We start from the raw sequence: 24,944 nt of genomic DNA, 5'->3' as shown, positions 1-24,944 counted from the left end.
CATATTCCCCAGCATACTTTGCGGTTATTTGCAGTCAAATAGGTCCTCACCAATGGAAGGTGAGCAGAACTGGAAGGGCCAGCACTGAGTGGAGGCCTTAAGACACTGGTTTGAGTGCTCTTCCTTGTTATTTGTCCTCTTACCTCCAGTGGGAACCCAGGTGTAGGGGTGACCCAGCCTGGACCATGCAGGTGATACCAATTCCCCAGGGGACAGCAGAGCAACAAGAGAGAGGAACATGGGATCTTGAATGGCCATGTAGGGTAGAGCTGCTCTGCCAAACCAAACTATTCCCATTGGAACTGTTATGGATGTCTTAGTCCGTTCAGGCTGCTATCACAGAATACCAGGGACTGGGTAGCTTATAACCAACAAATACTTATTTCTCACAATTCTAGAGGCTGGGAAGTTCAACATGGCGCTGGTAGATTTGGTGTCTGGTGAAAGTCTGCTTCCTAAAGAGCCATCTTTTTTTTTTAAAGATGATCCAAATTTCCTGATGTTAATTTTTCTTTCCCCCCAGGGGAAGATTCACCCTAAGCTAACATCTGTTGCCAATCTTCCTCCTTTTTTCTTCTTCGCCCCCCAAAACCCCAGTAGGCGGTTGTATATAGTTGTAAGTTCTTCTGGTTGTTCTATGTGAGCTGCCAGTGCCACAGCATGGCTACTCACAGACAAGCAGTGTGGTTCCACGCCTGGGAACTGAACCCGGGCTGCCGAAGCGGAGTGTGCTGAACTTTAACCACTAGGCCATCAGGGCTGGCTCCCTAGACAGCCATCTTTTTGCTGTAATGTCACATGATGGAAGGGGCAGGGGAGCTTTCTTGGGCTACCTTTTTTTTTAATTTTATTTTTCCTTTTTCTCCCCAAAGCCCCCCCAGTACATAGTTGTGTATTTTTAGTTGTGGGTCCTTCTAGTTGTGGCATGTGGGATGCCACCTCAGCGTGGCCTGACGAGCAGTGCCATGTCCGCACCCAGGATCCGAACCGGTGAAACCCTAGGCCGCCAAAGCGGAGTGCGTGAACTTAACCACTCGGCCATGGGGCTGGCCCCTTGGGCTACTTTTATAAGGGCACTAATCCTGTTCATGAGGGCTTTGATCTTAGGACACAGTCACCTCCCAAAGTCCCCACCTCCTGACACCATCACCTTGGGGGTTAGGTTTCAACACATGAATTTGAGAGGACACAAACATTCAGGCCATGGCCTATGGGATGGAGGAATAAACTTCTGTATTGCTGGGTCTCTTTGTTACAGCAGCTGAGACTTTACACTTACAATACAAAAGAACACACAAGAACCTTTAATAGTGATTGTCCCTAGCAAGCGAAGTTGTGTTGGGAGGGAGATTTAAATCTCACTGTACATCCTTCTGTAATTGAGTTTTTAAAAACCTATATGCAAGTATTAGCATATATTCATTTAAAAATAGTAGAAAACAGAACAATACTGACTTCCTCTTTAACAAATTATAGGTCTGATTTTCCCATACCAATATCTCAAATGAAGAACAAGGGAGTTTCAGAAGCAAATGTTTTTATTAACAACTACTTTCACTATCTTTACTTTATGAAGATATTTGCTAGTGAGAGAGTGAAACTGTGACTTTTGATTCTGTCGACAGAACTGCCAAAGTGTGCGAGCTTAACATAGATCTGTAATTACTAATGCTACTGAAAATTGTAACAGCTTTATTTTATTAAAAAAGTCAAGGAACGTAGGAATGAACTTCTACTAGACAACAAATTGATGTGGCATCAACAGGGCTAAGCCGTAACTGCCCCACACCGTCCTTTCCAGGGTCTCCCTTCCTGGAATGATCCTGCTTTTAGATATCTGTCCCTATGCCTCACTGAACACAAGCATCTTCCTCTAAAAGTCATGGTCACAAAACAAGGTTCAATGCGACAAACCCACAATTCTCCTTAGCACACTTGTGCTGCTTCCACTTTGTCCATATCAAATAACACAATGACACACCATTTTGTTCAGTTCCTTAGAAACACGTGTTTAAGGATAACTCAACCTGCAAGATTACCAAAGAAGCTGTACTTAAGGAAGGATGGTGCATTGGAGAGTTTTCTTCCTTTCATTCTGAAGGGACTTTACTTTCTTAGGCTTGGATTATCTCCCGTTATTCTAGGTTAATTTCATAAGGCACCTCTTCAAGAGTCATACCTATACTGGAGAAAGGATGCTACGGACTGATGCAGAGGAACCAAGGGGATGATAGATGTGGTAGGGAGTCCCAGAGCTGTTTCATCTGGGAGAATCGCATAAAGGGTACCAGCAGGTAGGCATTCTGACTTTATGTCTTCTGAGTAGGTAGTAAAGATAGAATTAATTTCTCTATTAATAATTATCTTAATGTACAAACCTCATGAAAACTGTTTCCCCTTTGGTTTCTACCAAAGGTTTTTTTTTAAAGTATTCTCAAAAAACCCAGTGTTGATGGCAATTTCTTTTATATTATAGATCTATTTCCCTACTGTATATGTATCGTATGTTCGTCATGTGAAATGAAGCATTTTCAAGATTTACAGCAATGGTAATTGACAGATACTCCAAGTGCTCCTAATTTAGCTGCATACTTTTAAAGAATGGTTAAGAAGTAAAAAAAAAAGCTTAAAAAAACTATCCATCTTAGCCTTTAAATGGCATCTAAACTGTAGAAGTCAAATGTTACAGCCCATATGTATAAAAGTAATTGTAAAAGAAAGATTAATGCAACCACAGCCTATTATAACCATGTAGCCACGGTTACATGGTAAGTCTAAACAGAACTCAACATCAGAGCTATCACTTACAGTTGCAAAAGTTCTTAGAGATTGAAAAGAAGGTGTAGTAGGCCAAGTGCTAAGATGGTCCCCAACGATCCCTGCCTCCTGGTATTCACAATCTGTGACACAGATGGCAAGCCAACTGAGGCCATCACAACTACCCAACTCGTCATAGACTAGTTTCCCTGGACTGAGGTGGTCACTCCCATGGAGCTATAGGAACCTGTGATTTACTTCTAATAAATAGAATATGGCCAAAGCGATGGGATATCACTTCCCTGATTAGATTACAAAAGATGATGACTTCCGTCTTGCTAGCAACCTCTTTCTCTTGCTGGCTTTGACGAAGCAAGCTGCCATGTGGGAGAGATCCATGTGGCTGGGAACTGAGGGCAGCCTTTGGCCAACAGCCCAGGAGGAACAGACTCCTGAAAACAACCACATGAGTGTGAGCTGGGAAATAGATCCTAACCCCAGGAGATGCCTGTGGCTGGCACCTTGATCACAGCCTTTCAGAGACCCTGAGCAGAGGACCCAGCTCAGCCATGCCTGGACTCCTGACTCACAGAGACTGTGAGATCACAAATTGTGTTGTTTTAAGCAGCTAAGTTTTGGGGTAACTTGTTACACAGCAATAGATAACTAAGACAGAAGGGTAATTTAATTGCTTTGCATTTTTATGTTGGTGAACCATGACTTAACATCAGTTAGTATTGCTTAATGGAATCAACATACAAATTGTTATACCGTGAATTATTTTCAGTTAAGACCACATTTTTCAGACTTTGCCAAAACAAGCCTTCTGCCTTGGGGTTGTCAGGCCACTGGAGGATGGAGCTCTTGCAGATCCTCTGCCGCAGCCGCAAATACTGGGAATGCTGTAACACTGGCTCCAGCAGAATAAATACAATCACATCCATATTCTCATCCATTAGCCTCTGCAAGGCCAAGTAGAATGCTGTTTTAAAGTTCCAGTTCTTTGCATATTTTTTGGTTAAAACAAATATTGTCTTCTTGCTTTGGTTTATGCTCTGCATGAGGTTATCGATGATGGCTAATCCCGGGTCCCAATCCCTCTCCTCTAAACAGAGGAGCACGTTTTTTTCTTCACTCTCTTCTAGGTGGAAGCGCAGCTCATTTATCACCCAGTCCGTAACAGAGGCGTCTTTGGTGTCATAAGAAACGTAAGCATCGTAGAAAGTTTGGGATGTGGAAAGAGACCTGTAGCCTTTTATCTTAGCTAAACACATGTGATAGATAAACCAAACATCCCAGTAAAACCAATGGTGAGCTAGGGCAGCCAACATAACTGTGACAGTGATGAAGAACGTGAAGAAGCATAATATTGCGGCAATGGCATCTGAAACACACGTCGTTAGCTCTAAACTCACAATACTCTTCCCCCTTTGATCCCCAGGACTGGCACAGATGACATCTGCCAATCTAGGAATTGCGATATTCAGATTTTCATCCATCCATCTCCGAAAATCTCCAATGTCACAGGTACAGTCAAAAGGGTTTCCACCAAGTTCCAAAACGGCTAAATTGATGGTGGTCTTAGTTTGAAGCGTGGTTTTGTTGATCATCTTTAGCCTGTTGAAACGTAAATCGAGGTGTATCAGACCGCTAGCTTCGGAGAAGAAGCCAGAAGGCAGGTGGGAAATCTTGTTTTGACTCAGTAGCAGTGTCCGAAGAGAAGGTGAGAATTTAGATAGGTTATTAGTTAAAGAGGAGAGTTTGTTTCTACTTAGGTCAAGCAAGTGGAGATGAGGAAAATGTTGGAGTAATGTCCAGTTAAAGAAATGTAATCTATTGTCATTTATATACAGTTCGGTGAGATTCTGGGGCAAGTTAAGGAATGCTTCATCTGGGATATGCTGGAGGTTATTAAAGGATAAATCAAGCCGTGTCAGATTCCTGAGACATTTAAAAATTTTCCTGTACCTTCTGTCTTCAGCATTCCACAAAAGGTCAAGGCGGTTTCCACTGAAAACTAATTCTTCCAGAGACATACTATTCATATTGTACTCTGTTAAAGTGTAAATGCTGTTGTGGCTCAAGTTCAAAACTCTTAGCTGTGTTAAATTTTGAATAAATCCTAGACGATGCGTTACCCCTGCTATTCGGAAATAGTGTGCATTGTAGCTGAAATCTAGAACTTCTAACTCAGGCAATTCTCTGAGAGCATTATCATCATCAAAGTCTATTCTATTGTTTGTCAAATCCAAATATTTGATATGCGGTACAGCTGAAAATTCAGTTCCATGCAACGGTTGACCAATGCCATTGGAAGACAGATTTAAGCAGGCAATGTCATGAAAAGCTTTAAACTGCTTTTGCCCAATAAAGAAAATACTATTCAAGCTTAAATCTAAGGCTTTGCCATAAGCTGTACACTGTGGCTTTATTAAAGGATTGGTGTTATGATAAAAATTTGAATGTGGGTTAAACTCAAAATCTGCTGAACGTCGCTTAAGGATATGACTTTGGAAAGCGGAGCCATTTGTATAATTTTGCAGGCTATCGTTTACCAAGGGCGATATTCTGTTTTCTGACAAGTAAATGACTGTCAGATTGGGGAAATGTTGGAAAAAGGTAAAATCAATTTGCTTAATAAAGTTAACGCCCAAGTTGATAGTCTTTAAATTTGAGAGACTCATCAAGGGCCGGAAATGTTCTTTTCTAACTTCCTGAAACACATAACCTCTTAAGTGCAATATCTGGAGAGACGTAAGATTAGAGAAGTTCGGGGAAATTTCAATATATTTTGGATATTTCGTCACTATATAGTTAAAAGATAAGTCAAGTATTTCTAAGGAGGGCAGTTTCGTTAAAAATTCCCCAGACGCTATTTCCTGCACTAAATAATTGAATTCAAGATGCAGCACCTTCAGATGGTGCATATTGTCAAACCAGATTGCAGGAACCTTCCTGAGGGAAGTGCTAGAGAGGTTTAGGTAGCGAAGTTCGGTCAGGTCTTGAAAAGCAAGAGGATGTATCTGAATCGAAGAGTCTCTTTCACAAGGTGTACAGGGAAATGGTGCATTGAAGCACCTTGGACAGTTCCCGCTTAGATCCAGTACTGTCAAATTTCTCAATTCCTTGAAGTCTTCTTGAGTGATGTTTTTGATCTTGGTGTTGCTAAGATAAAGCTCTCTCAAGGAGTTTGGCAGTTTGGGTGGCACATGAGAAAGGTTGTTAAAAGATAATGATAGCACCTTCAAGTTTGTAAGCCTTTCAAATGTTCCGTCTTCTATGTCAAAAGTTTTATTGCAAATGTTGCCAAAATAGCAGTTCCAGCCCAAATAGAGATATTCCAAATTCATAAGTCCAGAAGTATTCTTTTTAGTTACAGAAGTTATTCTGTTTTGAATTAGACTAAGTTCTCTTAAAGACCCTGGCAAACCAGTGGGTATTTTGTCTAACTGGTTGTCTTCAAGCAGCAACTCTCTTAGGTTTTGTAGGTTGAGGAATGCCCCATCTGTAATATTCATGCCATTTTTATTTACGTCAGGATTTTCATTCTGGGACCGTGCCTTGCCATTGTGGTTTAGATTTATTTTAGTAAGATTTTGCAGCCCTTGAAATGATTCATTTGTTATGTGGATGATGAAATTATCAGATAGGTCTAGTTCTGTCACGTACTTGCCCACTGTTTGGGGAACTTCTTCCAGTCGGCGATCGTTGCACTCTGCAATGACAGAAACATTTTCCCTTTTCTCATCACAAGGATAGCTTCTAGAATAATTTGTTTCAGTGAAGAACTCACAGGAATCAGAGATTATCAGGAAAAGGCAGGTCAGAAGCAAAGGCTGAAGGATCATGTTTTCCTAAGGAAAATCAAAAGTGGAGGCACAGTATTAGAGTAACAATATTTGCCAGGCATTTCGTGATGAAATTAACAGTGCTTCACCATACTTTTTATGAGTTTTGAAGTGTTAATTCTCTTAACAATTAAATAGATTGCATTAAATTAGGTTCAGAACAATTTTAGTTTTTCACTGTGTTCAGCTTCACAGTGCTAAAAGAAGTTGAAGATGAAGCTGTCTGAGATCATGATGATGAGAAAACCTGGGAAGCTTTTGCAGAGGCATTAATCAAGATGCCCCACCCCATAATGGGTGTGATACTGGATCATGGCTGTGGTTCACACTTAGATCTATAGCACCGCAAGCTGTACATCTGTAGCTTCAACTTATTAGCATAACTCTTGATGAAACTTTGGCCAGTCCCAAGGAGAGTTCAGACCCAGCTTCTATTGTGGTATCATCCAAGATCTCCAAGCCAGAGTCATCTCTACCTCATCTACATAACCATATCTCTTATTGGCATTTACCACAATTTTTCTATACCTCTATGGTAGTATGTATCAAGTTCTCTTATCTCCTTGCATGACAGGAAAATGGACATCTTCTGTTGGTAATCAAAACAAACAAAGTGTCGGGCATTGTGCCAAATATAAATATTTTCTCACCCCTGGTAATGCTCACAGCAGCACAATGAGATAGGTTCTCATTATTATCCATATTTTGTAAGTAAAGAAACAAACTCAGAGACTTAAGTAACTTTCAGAAGAATGATATGTTGTAGAGCTGGGACTTGAGTCAATCTGATTCCAATACCATGTTTTTAACCGCTACCATCATGCTACACACTCTCATTTGAAATCTTCATGCCTGAACAGTGCCTCAAAAGTGGACGGCACTCAAAAGTTTTTGTATGGAATGGCTACTATTCATATGCCTCTTACCATACAAACATTGGCAGTAACAGCTATTCCAAAGACTGGCTCGTCCTGTCAACTTCTGTAGGGAAGACATGATGTTTTATATTTCTATGCATTCTCTGCAACACTTAGCAGAGTGCCTCACTTTCTTTGACTCTTTCTTAATAGAAGGCTGAATATATTGCTTTTCATAATTATACAATGAAATAAACAGATTAATGTCATTGGTTTGATCAAGGGTTGTGGTCAAAAGAGCTCTCAAAATCTTATTTCGCTGGGTATGCAGACCAGCCTTTACTAAACTAGATTTTTCACTAAAGCCCAACTCATGTCCTTATTGTGAGTTGAACCAGGTTAAGTGCCTTCTTACATTCTCCTAAAATTTAGGGTTAATGAACTAACCGTCACTCTCATACCCTTACTATATTAGAAAATATTTTTATATAGATGTTGATTATTCTGAGGATCAATAATTATTGCCCATTTACAAAAGCCAAGGAAAAGCCAGATCCTTCTGAGATGAAAATTAAAACGGAGCAGAACTCCTAGGCATTTTCAGTTACTTTTAGTTGTTTTGAAATACAACACTATCTAGGAGCTGCTGCTTAATGTTTGACTTTTGCTGAAAGAAAGCCCTGCTTTACCTGGTGTGGTAGGCAGAAATTTAAGATGGCCCTTATGACCATTGCCCCCTGGTATTACTCCTGCAATTATGTTACATTATGTGGCAAAAGGGAGATTATCTAGATGGGCCTAATCTAACATATGTGCCTTAAAAAGCAGAGAGTTTTCTCTGGCTGTTGCAGAAGGGAGAGTCAGAGAGATTGGAAGCAGGACAAGAATTTGATGCACTATTGCAGACGAATATGGAGGGGGCCTCTGACGAGGAATGCAGGCAGCCTTTAGAAGCTGAGAGTGGCTCCCTGCTGACAGCTAGCAAGGAAATGGAGGCCCTGATCCTACAGCCACAGAGAACTAAAATTAACTCACAATCTGAAGGAACTTGGAAATGGGTCCTTAGCCAGAAACTTGATGTAAGAGTCCAGCTTGGCCAACACATTGATTTCAGCCTTATGAGACCTAGAGCAGAGAATCCAGGCAAGCCCATCCAGATGCTAAGCTACAGAAATTTAATCCAATAAATGTGTATTGTTTGAAGCCTCTAACTTTGGGGGTTATTTGTTATGCAGCAGTAGAAAACTAATATGTCTAGAAAATGTGTGTGAAAAGATGCTTCATGGCCTGAAAACATGCAGCTCTTGCAGAGGCCACCGCAGGTCTCCAGGCTCACCATCTCCGCTGGAGATACAGGTGCACCAAGGGGTTAATGAAGCTTGGGGACACAAGGAACTTTGGGAGATGACCCAGACAATGTTATATTTGCTCAGCACCTAAGCAGATCAAAACCCGTGTAATTCCCAAGTGTGAACATTGTTAGATCTAGAAGTCACTTCCTGAATCTTCCCTGCCCTTTCCTAGCCAGTGGGTGGACTGAGGAGTCGATCTGACTATGCGCACAGCTTATTAGTTGGTGCACAGTCTGGTGAGTTAAACACAACAACATGATAAAATTTCCACTGTGACACAAAGAAGCATGTGAATTATAAGAGCCAAAAAGAGGAGGACTTGACCTATTCATGGAGGCTGGGAAAGATTTCCCTAAAGAAGTGAAATTTGAGCTGTGATTGAGCTAAGGTTGAGTGGGCATGTATAAGGCACAAAGAGGTCAAAAGAATGGTCCAGCATATGCAATGGTCTTAAGTGTATTCCTTCTAATTTCCCATGCTGTGCTTTCAGAGGAGCCCTGGATAGGAATCAAGAAGGGCATAGTGTGGGCCTGAGACAAAGCACATCAGGTTTCAAGTCCTCAAAGCTGGTTGAAACCTGCAGAGAACTGCTTGCAATGGTAGGACCCAGAATAAGAGGCAGGGCCAAGAGGAATGGAATGGCACATACGAGATGAAGAACAGAAATGTTGCTGAGGTCCTCAGTATCTCCACAGCACCACATTCAATGGGCATTTTTCAGTCCTCATCTTAATGAGCATGTAAATGTAAGGAACTAAAGGAAAGCCAGAGAAAAGACGAGAGTGGATTTTGATCTCTATCTGAGGAGCAATGCAAGCCTTTGAAAGTTTTAAGCAGAGTGGTACCACGCTCACTGATTCCATAGTAGTCACTGGCAAGAGGGCACAGAACTTCAGGAGCAAGATAATGGTAGCTTGAACTAAGTTGGTGGCAATGGAGATAGAAAGAAATGAATTCAAGAGATACTAAGGAGGTAAAATTGGGAGACACAGCAATAGAAGTATAATGGAGGGGATTGTGAGAGAGAGGGAAAAATTCAAGGTGACTTCCAGGTTCCTGGTCTGTGCAACTGGATGGATAATAGTGCCATTCACTGAGGAAGAAGATCATTTGGGGCCAGAGGAGGAGGAGGAAGAGAATATGATTAATTAAATTTGACATGTTGCACTTGAGTTGAGTTTGTCATCTTCCAGTGGAGATGTCCAGTAAGCAGTTACATGTGTGCATCTTAGGCTCGGAGGAGAGTTCTGATAGAGGGATGAATTTGAGAGTCAGGGCTAGTACAGCCATGGGTGTGAATGAGATCATCTGGGGCAGTGTAAGCCATAAAGGATCTTCCACACTCAGTTCTATCAACAACAATTTTCACATCTTTTTTTCTAGTAATTTTATGATTTCATTTTCTTACATTGAAAGATCTTATCCCGCTGAAATTGTTTTGGCATAAAATGTGAGGTGTAGACCCACATAATTTTTTTCTAAATGGAGACCCAGTTTCCCCAACACCATTTATTTGAATATTGCTTTTCTCACCAATTTGATATGCTTCCTTTATCATATACTAACTTTCCTGTTTGGATGTATTTCTAGGCTCTCTATTCTGCTTCACCAATCTATTCATCATTCATGTGCTGCTACCACAAGTTTTAACAAGTACAGCTTTCAGGTATGTTAGTATCTGATAAGGTAAGTTCTGATCATTATTCTTTTTTTGTGAATGGGTCACTTCTATCTTACCTTCTGGTGTACACTTCCTTGCTGGTGCACACAAAGACTACGATTTCTATATATTCATTTTATACCAAACCAATATACTAAATTCTCTGATTATTTAGAATAGTTGTTTTTCCATGTGACTTTCTTGGGTAAGCAGTTAAGCCATCTACAAATAATGATGATCTTCCTATCACCCTTTATGCAGTCAAATTTCTTTTTATTGTCTGATTACATTGTCTAGTTACTCTAGAACAATGAAAAAATAACAGAGCAGAGGTCAAAAAAGGCAAAGACTGACCAATTAAACTACACACAAATAAAAATTCTGCCTCACAAAAAATATGGTAAACAATGCCAAAAGTGAAATGATAAATTAAGAGAAGATGCTTATAGTTCGTATCACAGATAAGGGAGTAATATATTTGATATGTAAAGGCTTTGTAAGCATAAGTGAGAAGATAAATAACCCAATAGAAAAATAGACAAAAATATATTAACAGACAGTTCACAGAAAAAAGAAACACAAATAGTTCTTAAACATGGGAAGATACTCAACTTTACTCAAACAATTACACTGAGATATCATTTTTCACTGATTCTATTGTGTAGGTGAGGATGTAGCAAAGCAGATGCTCTCATATTTTGCTGGGAGGAGTCTAAATTAGTGCCACCTCTAAGACAGCAATTTTTAATATCTATCAAAATTGGAAGCATAAACTTAGACTCAGCAATTTCAATTCTAGTAGATCCTAACAATTGACCCTTATGCATGTAAATGACTATAGGCAAGGATGTTCAATGAAGGGCTGTTAGCAAAAGCAAAAGATTGGAAAAAAGCTAAAGCCTATGAGCAGTGGTCTGGTTAAATAAATTGTGTCATATTCATATAATGGAATACTATGCAGCAATTAAAAAGGAGGTGGCAGCTCTATATTCATTTATTCATTCATTGAAAAAATATTTATTAAGCATATACTTTATTTCAGGGACTGTTTTCAAGCTGGAGATATAATAATGAACAAAATAGATTAAAATATCTGCCCATTTGGAGCTTATATTACAAGGTCGTACGTTAGATGGTGGAAAGTACTCTGGAGAAAAAGAAAGACGGGAAAGAGGTGGTTATGCAGACTGTCCCTCTGTTGGGATTGTCTGATGTCGTGATCAGACTGGGGTAATGGTTTGGGGGAGAAAGGCCATTCTAAAGTGGAAAAGTGCCATTCTAGTCACATCACACCAAGGGCACATACTAGCAATGTGACTTTCACTGTTGATTGGACCTTGATCACCTGGCTAAGGTAGCACTTGTCAGCTTCCTATTATAATTTTTAATTATAGATTAATAAAAAATTAATTTTGAAAGGGCCCATGGGGAACGGATGGCAGGGCGAGGCCGGATTGCAGGCTCTTCCCTTTGAGCAGTAAACAGAGCACTGTTGGTCAGTGAGACATTTTCAGGTGGTTACTTGGGCGGGTCCAGAAGGCCAGACTGTCCTGTGTGGCCTCACCAGCCTCAAGTTAAGGCCTCAACGCCTAGTTTCAGATGCAAGTCTCTCTCCTACAAGGCTGGCCAATTGAGGAGAAAGCCTCTAGGGGGAGCTAGAGACCAGGAGAGGAAGCTTTTGAAATCCTCCATTTTTACAGGATAAAATGGCCTCCCAGAGTCTGGGACAACTTAAAGTAAACGTTGGGTCATGGAAATAATCAGAATATTCTGGAGAGGGTTTGTGAGTGAAGAGCCTGAGGTTCCTAACTCCACTCTCCAAAAGAGTCCTGAGGTAAGAACAGGAGTTGACAGGTTCCAAAAAGCCTCAATTAGAAGACAAGTACACAGGCGGGAAGAGTGGGTGTGGTGAGCAGGCAGCTAGCAAAGAAGTTGAGGAGAAACCCTGTTCAAGCCTCTGTACCCACCTCAGGGCCTCACCGAATGTGAAGGCTCGTCATTCATCGAGTGACTCCTTGCTCACGGGTCCAGCTGGATCTGAGGAGAGAGAGCAGAGCCTAAGGGCCAGCAACAGCTGCAGCTCCCTGCCGACTTCTTCCTCTAGGCTGCACCCGTGCCTCTGGCTCCCAAAAGGTGTCCCCCAAGAGGATATCAATGAGACCCAGATCCAAGACAAGTGAGAGGGGCACCAGGGAGAATTCACCCTCCTTAAGGGCTAACCAATAGATGAAAACCATCCAGCCTGGCAGACAAGAAATGGCAACCATGCCCAAAAAATAGAGAGAGAGAAATGGCAACTTTGCAAATAAAATAGAGGAAAAAAAGGGCAGTCATGCAAATAAGACAGAAAGTGCAACTATGCAAATAAAACAGAGAACCTGAGAGAGTGAGAGCGAGAGAGAGCAAAGGACACTTCTGTTTGAGCTTGACAATTGAAGGCCCCCATTAAAGTGATAGTAAAGGACTGGGACCCCACAAGGTCAGAGAAGGGATAAGAAGAGACCACTGCAGACAAGGAATGTGTAGGAAGTTGAGGAAGATGGCGAGCAGGTGGATACACAGTAAGTGGCAGAGCAGAGCGCAGAGGCTGAAGCCTAAGGGCCGGCCCGGGCGAAGTCAATGCCCATCACAGTAGCCCGGAAAGACGCAGGACCTGCAGGCAGCAGTCGTGGCACAGGGCTTGCCGGGCAGGGCTGCACGGTGGGTTGGTTGAGAGTCTGCGTGAGAAGTTAGACCCCTCCTGATCCCCTCCCTGAGACTTACAATCTCGAAAGGTTGAATCCGAGAGCCTTGGCTTCCGGCCTCCAGGCACACGTGAAGGCAGGGCGAACTGCCAAAGAGAAAACATGAGGGTTACAGAAGTCTGGATCCGGAGCAGGGAGCCCAAGGCTCTTCTCTCCCCCAGCTCTGGGGATGCTGACAGCTGCTGGCTTGTGGACCTCCCACTCCAGCGCCCCAGGCAGGAGGTTGGAGGGCTTCGCTGGGAAAACAGGCACGGTAGCAAGGCCACGAGTACAAAATTTAAGGGGACACCCAAAAACGTAGTCATCGAGATGAATACTATTTAAAAGAAATTAAAATCTTTGATTTTAAAATATCAACATTTTCAATGAAGGCAGAATCTGGCCCTGCACTTGCGAGGCCCTGCTTTACCTGCTTGGCCCTCATCCCGCCTCTGTGGGTTCCGATGAAATTTGGTTTACTGAAACAGGCAACCAGCCTGCAGGACGGAGTTCGCCAATTTGATTTTTTAAAACATAACATTAAAGTATTATTTCTCTTGATTACTGAACTTTTCGGTACCCTCCCTCCCTTAAATTTTGCACCTAAAGCGAGTGCTTCACATTCCTCACCCTAGCCTTGGTCCTGAACCATAGAAAAAATCTACGATTACAGTGGCCCACCCTACCCAAAAGCCACTCACACCCACTCCTCCTGGGCTGAGACTCATTCGTTGGGAAGCCCTGTCCTTGCAATTGGATTAATTCTATTCAGCTCTTTGCTGGCCCACTCTCGAGTATGAATTAACAGCCAGCACCAGTCACCTGGGAATTCACTCGGCGTGAAGGAGAGATCTACACAAACAAAAGAAAAAAACAAAATCAGAGACACAGCAATTGGTAGAATCAGGCCTTCTGGCACCCAGGACAGTGGTTTATGGTTTTTTGTTTTGTTTTTTTTTTAAAGATTGGCGCCTGAGCTAACAACTGTTGCCAATCTTTTTTTTTTTCTGCTCTTTCTCCCCAAATACCCCCAGTACATAGTTGTATATTATTAGTTGTGGGTCCTTCTAGTTGTGGCATGTGGGACGCCGCCTCAGCATGGCCTGATGAGTGGTGCCATGTCCGCGCCCAGGATCTGAACCGGCAAAACCCTGGGCCACCGAAGTGGAGCGTGCGAACTTAACCACTTGGCAACAGGGCCGGCCCCCAATAGTTTCTTTTCTTGATACAGCTCCTGTCTCGCACAGATTCTCAATCCCCTCTCTGCAATTCTGAAATCCTAAAAGATTTGAACACCAGAAGATTTCGTTTTGTCTTTTGTAATTTATGTGGCAGCAAAACCTGATCTGAACCACCCTAAGGCTGTGATAATCCTCATTTATCCATTTAGCGTGAGCAGTCTTGTTTCACGGTGGAAATGATGCGGGGTCGGTGAGCCTAGGAGTCGAAAGAAAGATTTCTTGGACTCTCAAGATCTGGTAGTAGTGCTCTTTTATTTAGAGAATAGTGTGGAATAGCATGGGGACAGGACCCATGGGCAGTCAGAGCTGCTGCGTGGGGACAGGGCCCACGGCCAGGAGGAGCCGCTGCTGCTGCCCCGAGTTGAAGGTTAGGGCTAATTTTATAAGGCATGGGTATGTGAGTCATCTCTTTACAAGACAAAGGAAAGAACATGAAAAAAGTTAAAATGGTTTCAGTGCAGGTGGGGTCTGGTCATTGGGTGATCCCATGACTTTTAGACAAGAATCAAATCGGATTAAGTAAAGGTCAGAAGCCACCACCCTAAATCAGTTACGTGAGATTGCCAGACAGCAACCAACTTAAGTTCTTGCCTCTGGCATTAAGAGTTTCTAGAGATAAGGCCATCCCCCTTCTTCCTGGCACAGAGAGGGAGGCATCTTTACAGATAGAGGTTTCCCTTAGAAATGTAAATGTTTCCCAACAAAGGGGCAAGCAAATTCCACTCCTCGGAGCCTGCTTCTCATCTGTAGTTTTAAAATTAACCAGCCTAAAAATCCTCATCATAAACCGTTTTAAAATTAAGCAGCCTAAAAATCCTCATCAGAAACAGCCATGTGCTTGATAACAGGCGCTACCCCAGACCCACCAGAAGTGTTTTATAATATATCACATATGTGATATTGTCTTGCCGTACTTTCTTATGAAATTTGAATTCTTAACTTTGACACAATTCTGGCCCACAGGTTTCAGATGAAGGACTGTGGATCAATACTTAAATCTCTTTCCTTGGGGACACATTAGCAATTCCAGAATTTTCCTTGGCATATCTGCTAAATCAGAAAATAGAATGTGGCTGTCAACAGGGCCAAGCAAGGACTTTCATGGGCCCCAGGCACCTTGGCTTTCATGGGCCCCTTCCTCCATTAAAAAAATAGTAAAAATTATATTTTATGACTGCATTGGCATAAAAACAAATATAATCCAGGCTGGATTATATTCATTATTTTCCTGATTTTAAAGAAAATAAAACATTTGTTTAAAGTATCATGGGCCCTAGGCCCTGTACCTTCTGGTCCTAAAGGAAGTGGCCCTGGTTGTCAGTGATGGTATATTGGGGCTCAGAGCAGGCCCTCGGAGACTAGTTAAGGTAAGTAGGAGATACCTACTGGAAGTAAGATAAGTATTAGATTGGGAGCTAATGAAGTGAAGGACTAGGATTGAGTGGAAGTGGTAGAAAAGAGGATCACTAAAGGAGAGTGTCACAGTTTGAACTGTGTCCCCCAAAACAGGTGTTGAAGTTCTAACCTTTGTACATGTGAATTTGACCTTATTTGGAAATACGGTCTTTGCAAATGGAATCAAGTTAAGACGAGGTCATACTGGATTAGGGTGGGTCCTGATCCAATGACTGATAACCTTCTAAGAAGTGGGAAGTTTGGAGACAGATACACACAGGAAAGAAGACCATGTGAAGATGGAGGCAGAGATTGGAGTGACGCAGACAAGCCAACGATTGCCAGCCACTATCAGAAGCTAGGAGAGAAGCATGGGACAGATTTTCCCTCTGAGCCCCCAAGAAGGAGCCAGCCCTGTTGATAACAACTTGACTTTGGACTTCTGGCCTCCAGAACTGTGAGAGGATGAATTTCTATTGTTTCGAGCCATCGAGTTTGTGGTACTCTGTTATGGCAGCCACGGGAAACGAATAGAGAGAGTAAGGGCAGAGAGCAGGAAGATTAAGAGTTGTTCGGTGGACCCCACTGCTGAGACAAATTCCAGCTGCCAGAAAATTCCCTTTGTCTGGACATGCCAGTGAGCTCACGGCATAGAACGCGCTGATGGGGATGACAGGGTCTGTGTGGTCTGGATCTGTCACTGGGTGTTGCCTTGTAAGACTCAGAAAAAAAAAATCAGGACCCATTTTAAAGAAAGCATATGAATCACACACACAAAAGAAGTCTGTTTAACTTGCGTCTCCCTGACAAATACAACCGTCGCTAGCTACTGGGGAAGTGATTTCACAACTGTTTTCCTATTTTCCAGGCATAATCACTTCTTTGGTTGGGTCCACGATAAGCCACTTCTCTCCTTTGGGTTCTGAAGGAACCAAACAACACAATGAAAACAACCTATCTCAGTCCTTGCCCAAAGCTTCCTTCTCAACCTGGACCCCAGTGGACCCCAAAAACACAATTTTAAAAGCCCAGTGCAGTTGGAAGAACAGCTCAGAAAAGCCTGCCTTAGCTGAGGAACACTGGGAGTCAGAGTGAGCCTCCCAGAACCCAGCCGCAGGGTGAGGGCTGCAGGCAGGACAGCGACTGGACGGGCGCCAGGCGATGCTCAAATAAATGGCGCAGGTTTCCCCACACAATCTAGGGTGAAGGTGGTCTGTGAGGTGCCTAAACCTGCCTTCCTGGAATCAACAGCTTTGGATCTTTTCACAGCCCTCTCCTAGGCTGCAAAGAGTGATTTTGCAATGATGCCTCCTTCCTTCTCCTCTTCAAAGCCTTCTTTCACTGACGCGGGATTTGCCTCAGACCGTCGCCCTAGCCTGCCCCTTTCTCCGAGCGAGTGCTGCTGGTGCCCCTCACCGGAAAGTGGCAAGAGAACCTATTGATATAGGATGGCATTAATCCCCCCAGTTGAATACCGAGCAGTTTGGGCATGATGTGGGGTTCAAATAGAACTGAAGTTTTTGCCAAACTGGAAAGATTTATGATTTTTAATGGTTTCTAATTCTTTTGCAGTTGACTGTGTTGACCACTGATAAGTTACAAAAGTAAATTAATAAAGAAATGGTGGTGCGGATAGGATTTGTCACCTTAGGTGAAATTTACGATCAATAATAGATACTTTATTTTATGCATTCCAAATTCGATGGATTCACTAACCGCTTTAGAAAACAAAAGAATCCACTACCGGGGCTGGCCCTGTGGCCGAGTGGTTAAGTTCGCGCGCTCCACTGCAGGCGGCCCAGTGTTTCGTTGGTTCGAATCCTGGGCGCGGACACGCACTGCTCATCGGACCACGCTGAGGCAGCGTCCCACATGCCACAACTAGAAGGACCCACAACGAATAATATACAACTATGTACTGGGGGGCTCTGGGGAGAAAAAGGAAAAAATTAAAAATCTTAAAAAAAAAATTAAAAAAAATAAAGAATCCACTACCACATTAAACGCACCTGTCAACAAAGAGATGGATCCTGATTTCGTATACACAAAAATATGAAAAATTATGCTATTTGAATTCTGGGAAATATGGCAGGGAGCATCTGTTGAGTGCTTCAGCATGAGGCAACATTGGGGTGAGTGCAAGTCATGCGTTTTCTCGTTTAATCCTCATAAAAATCAGTGAGGTGGGTGCTGTCATAAGCCCCCATTTTATAGATGTGCAACCTGAGGCTCAGAGAGGCTAATTTACTCACGGTCACCCAGATGGTAGGTGGTAGAGCTGAAACTGAGCCTACGTGTACCTGAGTAGTTAACAAATTGGTAGGGCTGGAACCAAGGGGCTGGTCAGCAATAATCTGGTTTTGATTATCGGCAGAGACACCATAGCCATACCTGGGACCTTCGGGATTCAAATGCCGGGGGTGGATTATCCACTTTACCTTTCTGCACTGACCAGTCTACCACAGAGCACTTCCAGATTCTCTGTCATTCCATAGAACAAGTGGAAATCCACGGATTTTAGACATATGCACCAACTAGCAGCTCTTTGTAACCACCTGAAAAGTCGACACAGCCTGTACTTGCTAATGACAAACCAGAACCATGGGTTATGCGCTTAAATTTACTGTGTCTTTATAGTCCTGAATAGTCATAAATTGGAGATAATAGTTTAAAAAATAACAAGTCCCTCAACTATGATTAATAACTCAGCTGAACTCAAAAGACATTCCATTGGAATGACATTCCCTTCAACAGACCCTGGAGGGGACACTAAGACGCACTTACAAATAATATCCAACTGAGTTTCAAAGACTGACCCTGGGTAAGGACATCGTCCCCTACCAGACACGCCCTGATACCCCATAAGTCTGGGGTTTCCATGAGACTGCCTTCTCTCTCCTAAACCCCCGTGCCATTTTCAGGATTGTTCCATGAAGGGATGAGGAGCAATGGTCAAAGGAGGAGAATGAACTTCATTGACTGCCCTCACTGTCATCCACAGCCTCGGCTTTTCAGATAAGCCATACTGGAAACTTTTCTTTTGTTTTCTGAAATCAAACCAAGGGGCTAATGAATACGTTTCAGGTCTTCCCGGAGCCTTGTCACCCCCTAAAAAAGGACTGTGCTCTTTAGTGAAAGGACCAAAGGAGCTGTTCCGGTGTGCCTCTAGGGCGGTGGTTCTCACTCTTGGCTGCACGTGGAGATGCCTGGGAAGCTGAAAAGTTGCAAATGCCCAGGCCCGCCCCTAGGGATTCTGATTTCATTGCTCTGGGGTTCAGCCTGGGCAGTAGGACTTTTTAAAGCTCCCCTGAGATTCTAATACGTAGTCAAGGCTAGGAACCTCCGCTCTGAGGCCACGAGTCAGCTAGGTCCTTGACCTCCACCCACCACCAATGGGGGGGGGGGCATTTTTCCCAGTTTGGTTTGATTTTATTATTATTCCACTTTTTACCTTCTTGCAATATAATTATATTGGCTATCACAGCAGTTAACAAACATCAAGTAGAAGTTGGATAACTTCAATTGCAATTCCATATACGTCATTGGCCCTGTTGAGTCAATTCCTTATGAGTCATCGTAGCCGTTTTATAAAGCATCATAGTTTCAGTGCAGAATTACTTTACTTTCAAGATGTATAACAGGCATTAAATTGATGTAAAAATTAACTTAAAAACTTAAATATACATTAAATGGTTGCAAAAAAATGATTACAAGAACTTTAATAAGCACTAAATGAGTGTGGAAAAAACATAAGGTAAATTTTGGATGAGATTCTCGTGAAATCAGGCTTTTCAGTTGTTCTTAGAGCTCATTGAATTTTCTAGAAAATATATCATTTAAAAAAGTTATAAAGTTTGTTTTTCAATCTGACAGTTCTTGGAAAGACTGACCATCTTCTATGTCTAAACGCTGTAGAATATCATCACAGAAATAGTAACATGTTTTCTTAAAAACTCTGAACAAGAAAAGTAGCAGGCTTTGCCTACCCGCTAGTGAGTGACCTATGGACGTGAGGGCAGAGTTTGTCCTTTTCTTTAGAAAGAGCAAAGTAAAAACACTTCCCCATCCGCTTCACCTCCCACCCTTTGGTTCGAGAAGAGAATACTGCTTCTGGCAGGACCAGAAAGTAATATTCCAGTTCAAGTCTTAACTTGGAATTTTCTTGTTTTCCTGTTCAAATTAATACGACCACTGTCTTTGATTTTCAAAATTTACTGCCTACCAGACCACTCTGCCTACCGTTAAAGCTGTCTCAATACTTAACCTTCCATACTTACTTGGCCGTTTGTCACTTTCTTTGTTCACACCATTTGCCTCCAAACTGTATTCTGGAGTCAGAAATCACCGACTTGGTGGGAAAGCTTTGTTAAAAGGATAGAAGCAGCTTACCGCTTTTCTGTTGTCGCCTCTGCTTATTTCTCATGCCATGACCTGCAGCGCTGTGCCGTGGTACCCTGTGCAGCAGGTGCACACGGAAAAAGAAACTGACTAACTTCCTGAAATGGGTTGCTTTATCATCAGCAGAACCTAGCGTACTGTTTGCAGAAGTTTATGTGGGAAGACGGGAACTTGTGATTTCTTAACCATTGCCAAATCATTTATTGACTGTGCTTTAAAATTTCAAAACTGAAATTGGACAGAGGAAAGTCATTTATGGAATGATTTAAATATAACCCAAGCCAGACATATATGGCGTATTTTTGTGATTTTCTGTGTATTTGCGTGTATGCGTGGGTGGGTTGGGGGGGTGACTATAGGGATCCTCATGGAAATGTCAACAGCAGTTAGTTCTGAAGAGCAGGATTGGGGAAAATGAGAGAGAAATGGGGAGATTTTTCCTTTTCCTTAGAAAACTTTAGTGTTTGTTTTTTAAATTTGACCACAAATTTGTACCCAATTTAAGACTGCCCAAACCCATCTTTTGATATGTAATTCACAGACGGGGTTAAATAACATTCGCATCGCTCCATCTTGGTTCCACACATATCCAAGATAGCACGTAGCAAGGTGGGTGTGGGCCCCCACCAGGCTGTGGCTGCAGAGAGGGCCTCTTGCTCTTGGGTGTCCTGCCTCAGCGAGCAGCTGGTGCATAGAATAAGCTCAATAAATGTTTGTTGAATGAATGAGTGAGTGAATGGATGAGCATTCATGAGGCAGGAAAATTTAATTTACTGTCTGGTCTGATAAGTGAATCAGATTTTAAACTCTTGGATAAAGGGCCCCAGAAGGGGGTAATCAAGAGCAGGGCTTGGCAAACCACAGCGTGTGGGCCCAGCCCGGCCTGGGGGCTGAAGAATAACTTTCCCAGATGAACGTTTACAATCGATCTGATGATAAAGAAGACCAACTTTAAACTCCAGTTAGGCAAAATGTTATCATCCCCCAAAGAATTCCATTCTTCCCATTATTAGAACAATATTACAAAAAACTGCACTCATTATTATATTTACAATTTTGTCAATTAAATAATTGTGTACTTTGTTTTTCTCTTATTGTGTAAGTATCTACATTATGTCCTCAATTTACCTCTTGGCTCGCAAAGCCTAAAATATTTACTTTGTAGGGAACATCTGCTGACCCCTGGCCAAAGGAATAGTTTAGAATGAGATATGACGTGCTTCATCTTGCCTTCCACCCCTTGAATTGGAGGAAACTACATTGGGGACTGGGTGGGGAGGGGGTGACATTTTCACACACACACACAGAGGCTTGGGTGGCCATTCCTAAAGTGACCTAATGGCTGGTTCCCTCAGGCGATTCAAGGCCTGGTGCACAGTTTGAGAAGGGGTTCCTGTGACATCAGAGAACACAGCCCATGGCTTCATGGTCTCACCAAAACCCTTCATGACCGGAAGCTCAAGGACCTCATCTTTTGCCACACAGGCTCTTGGTTTCCTTTGAAAACATTTGCTCAGAAATAGAGTTTAAAAAAGTAAGTAAGAAGGACTGCCAGTAGTGGACTGAGAAAGGCTCCTTTGGGCTGGAGAGTTGGTCAGCCTTTCTAGAAAAGCCAGACGCACATGCCCTGGCTTCCAGGTGACAAAGTGTTGGCCGATTAGAGACCAGTCGATTGAGGTCTTATAAAGCCTGGAGCACACTGGCTTATACTTGCATACAGTCTAGGGCTCATGCTGGGCAAACTCACAAAAATGAGCTACTCGTTCAAATCACATGAGCCTTCACAGGATTTTCCACACAACCAGTAACCATAAAAGATGAAAATGAAAATGGAATTGACACCAGGGCAGGACACTCACTGGCAACCAGAATTTAGTCCCACGTGGAAGGTGGCCAGAGGATCTGGCCCTCTGCCTGAGCCCAGAAGCTGGCCCTCAGTGGCCATGTCTGCTCCCCCTGCCCCGCCCTGGGAGAGCACAAAGCTCCTGGGCATCTCCTTCCTCGTTCTCTCCCTTGCCATCTGTGCTGACACAGATCTTTATTTTGAAGTGGAGACCAGCACTCTGGTCAGGCGAGCCCACCAGGCAACATGCACGTCCCCAACAAGCCCCTCTGAGCCTCAGTGTTCTCATCTCTCAAACAAGGATAAGAGGAACAGTATCTTCCTCATATGGCAGCTTCGAGGATTAAATCATGCTTGTGGAACCCTTAGCACAGTACCCGGCACGGATTAAGCACTCATCGAGCAGAGCTAGTCTTATTATCACTCCTCTTGCTGTCGTGGACTTCGCTCATCTCTGAGCTGTGCCCACTGTAGGCCAGGAGGACCACTCTCAGGGCACTGGCCACACCCGTGTCCTCTGGAGTTGATGAGCCCCAGAGCGCTCATAGGGCATCAGGTGTCTTCTCTGCATCAAGGCTGTGGCGATGTGCCACATGTGGAAATACTGCGGAGCCCTGGAGAAGGCACCACCTAGCACAACGCCAGGTGCCTGGAATCAGTTGTTTGTCCAAAAAAAAAAAAAAACGACATGTGGGGCCAGCCCAGTGGCATAGTGGTTAAGTTCACATGCTCTGCTTTGGCAGTCTGGGGTTCATGGGTTCAGATCCTGGGCATGGACCTACACACTGCTCATCAAGGCATGCTGTGGTGGTGTCCCACATACAAAATAGAGGAAGATTGGCACAGATGTTAGCTCAGGGCCAGTCTTCCTCACCAAAAAAAAAAAAAAATCAATACAAAATATGGAAAAGACTAAAGTGGAAGGAGTCATGTAAAAGAAACACTTTCTAAGCAAAGAATTTGGAAAAAGAAATGCACAAGAGGATTCCTCTATACAAGGCCACATCTGAGGAGAGCCCATCCTGGGCTGAAATTGAGGTGCAGGGCTCCTGAGGGACAGCGCAGACAAGGTGAGATGGGCCACAGGACTCAGCCACAGGTAGCAGGTATTGTTGAGCTCATGGTCCTCCTGCACCGGGTCCCACAGTTCCACTGCCCCTCCCTCCTTCCCCTTCCCCCTAACTCCTGGGTGCCCTAACCCACTCTTTCAGAGCCCTCCCACTCTTAGCCTCCCCCTGCCCTGACTTGCACCTACCCCATTGTGCTCATTCCCAACCACAGCAGCTCTTCTCCATTCGTACTATTATTTCTCCTTTCAAACAAAAGCTTAAAGTGCCAGTCTATACGCTGCCACGGTGCCCATTAGAAAATGGCAACCCTCTGGATGAAAAAGTGAGCTAAAGGCCCTCTACCCATGGGCTGATGTAGCCCCAAATCAGGGCACAGAGCTAGGTAAGAGGAGGGAGGGCTGGATTTCAGCCTCACTTGGCCATATGGCCAACTACCCTTGAGCAGCAGACAACCTGTACAACTGTACCTGGTGATCCAGCTAAACCAAACTGAAGCTCCCTTCTTCATGATGACTGTCTCTTTCCAATGACGTGTCTGACTGCACAGGTACAGGGACAAGGCAAGGTCCCCACTGTCCTCTGCAAATTCCCTTCTTGAGTCGGTCCCAGTCTGCAGAGCAGTTATCTGAAAACCTGGGTCTTTCCATCAGTTGCAACCCATTCCTGTGTTTCTTGAAGTCAATGTCTCCCAAATAATGGGCCAAGACACTGCAAGAAAACTACCGCTTTAGAGCTAGAAGGGCCCCCTTATTTGAGGGAGGAGGAAAGTGAAGGCAAAGGTCAAGAGTGCGGCAGTGGTGGAGAGGAGTCTGGAACTCTCACCGCTGCACTTCTGCTCTGGTGTCTTCAACTTCTCCCTTCTCGAGCACCCTCTGAGAAGAGCCAAACAGGACAGAGCCCTCAAGCCACGGTTTGGGCAGAACCTGGGTTTTCTGGCTCCCGTCAACACTTCGTGCTTACTCCCCACCTGTTTTGTTAAAATCCCATCGTAACCATCCAGTTTCTCTCTTCCGTGATGGACTGCGTATATGCTGACGTTAATTCCTGCCGCTCCAGGTCACCAAAGCAAATTTAGGTGACAGGTGTTCCCAGACCCAAAGGGATCAGTGAAGCAGAAAAGTATCGTAAGGCCTTTACCAACGGGCGCCCCCCGACTCGAGATGCACGCGTGCTGCTCCCTGCCCCCTGGCATGCAGGCTCTGACACGGTCACCGCTTCAGAGAAGGGTTGGCTCCGCAGCCCTGGAGAAAAGGGAGCAGGTTCAAAAGCTGTGGCCCCATCCTAAATGTATGAAAGATACGAAGCAACGCAGAAAACAGCATCTCCTTTCCCTGGATAAGATGAAATGTGTCCAGCCTGGACAGGATGAGACGGGCAGAGAGGAGAGTGACAGAGAAAGATGCTAGTTGGGTCTCAGTGGTTGGACTGTGGTCAACTCAGGGGCACAGGACGCTTAGAAGCCCCAGAGAAGTTTCGAGAATCAGGAGTAGAGAGAACCTCCCTCAGACCCCATCTGGAATCAGAGAAAGAGGCAGTATCTGGAATTTTCCTCACTACCATACGCACACAAGCAGTGTGGAACATTGAGGCAAAGAGCGCCTGAGACAATGCCCCAGTTTTCTCAAACCCCCAGAGTCCCGTGGACAGAAATGCTGCCGAGAAGAGGGCGAAAGCTGGCTGAGAGACGGGGAGGGTTTCAAGGTCAGGCTGAGGGGACCAGTGGATGGCAGTGTGGGCTAATGGGCCACAGCTGAGTGAGTTGCTTGATGAAGACAGACCATCCTGTGTGAATGTTCCATT

The 24,944-nt window shown here is 43.7% G+C and overlaps 1 protein-coding gene across 9 annotated transcripts; it reads right to left on the bottom strand.

The window, feature by feature from the left end:
- Nucleotides 1-1,520: 1,520 nt before the first annotated feature.
- TLR8 (toll like receptor 8) lies at nt 1,521-23,868 on the bottom strand. Of its 9 annotated transcripts, none has more exons than XM_070603335.1 (5): nt 23,612-23,730; nt 14,020-14,049; nt 13,238-13,304; nt 12,455-12,511; nt 1,521-6,611 (listed from the first exon to the last, which is right to left on the bottom strand). In XM_070603335.1, exons 4-5 carry the CDS (start codon nt 12,476-12,478, stop codon nt 3,489-3,491), a joined length of 3,147 nt encoding a protein of 1,048 aa, XP_070459436.1. In that variant the 5' UTR covers nt 12,479-12,511; nt 13,238-13,304; nt 14,020-14,049; nt 23,612-23,730; the 3' UTR covers nt 1,521-3,488. The 9 variants fall into 9 exon arrangements, 7 of the variants coding, with proteins under 7 accessions (XP_070459436.1, XP_070459437.1, XP_070459440.1 ...); XM_070603336.1 differs by lacking the exon at nt 23,612-23,730 and adding an exon at nt 20,223-20,319 and having other exon boundaries at nt 12,442-12,511; nt 13,899-14,049; XM_070603339.1 differs by lacking the exon at nt 23,612-23,730 and adding an exon at nt 20,223-20,273 and having other exon boundaries at nt 12,442-12,511.
- Between the last annotated feature and the right edge of the window lie 1,076 nt (nt 23,869-24,944).

Source organism: Equus przewalskii, chromosome X, assembly GCF_037783145.1.
Source record: "Equus przewalskii isolate Varuska chromosome X, EquPr2, whole genome shotgun sequence".
In the NCBI taxonomy this organism is placed as follows: Eukaryota; Metazoa; Chordata; class Mammalia; order Perissodactyla; family Equidae; genus Equus; species Equus przewalskii.
Note: the sequence above shows the minus strand (reverse complement) of the source record. Positions and strands in the feature narration are given on the sequence as shown.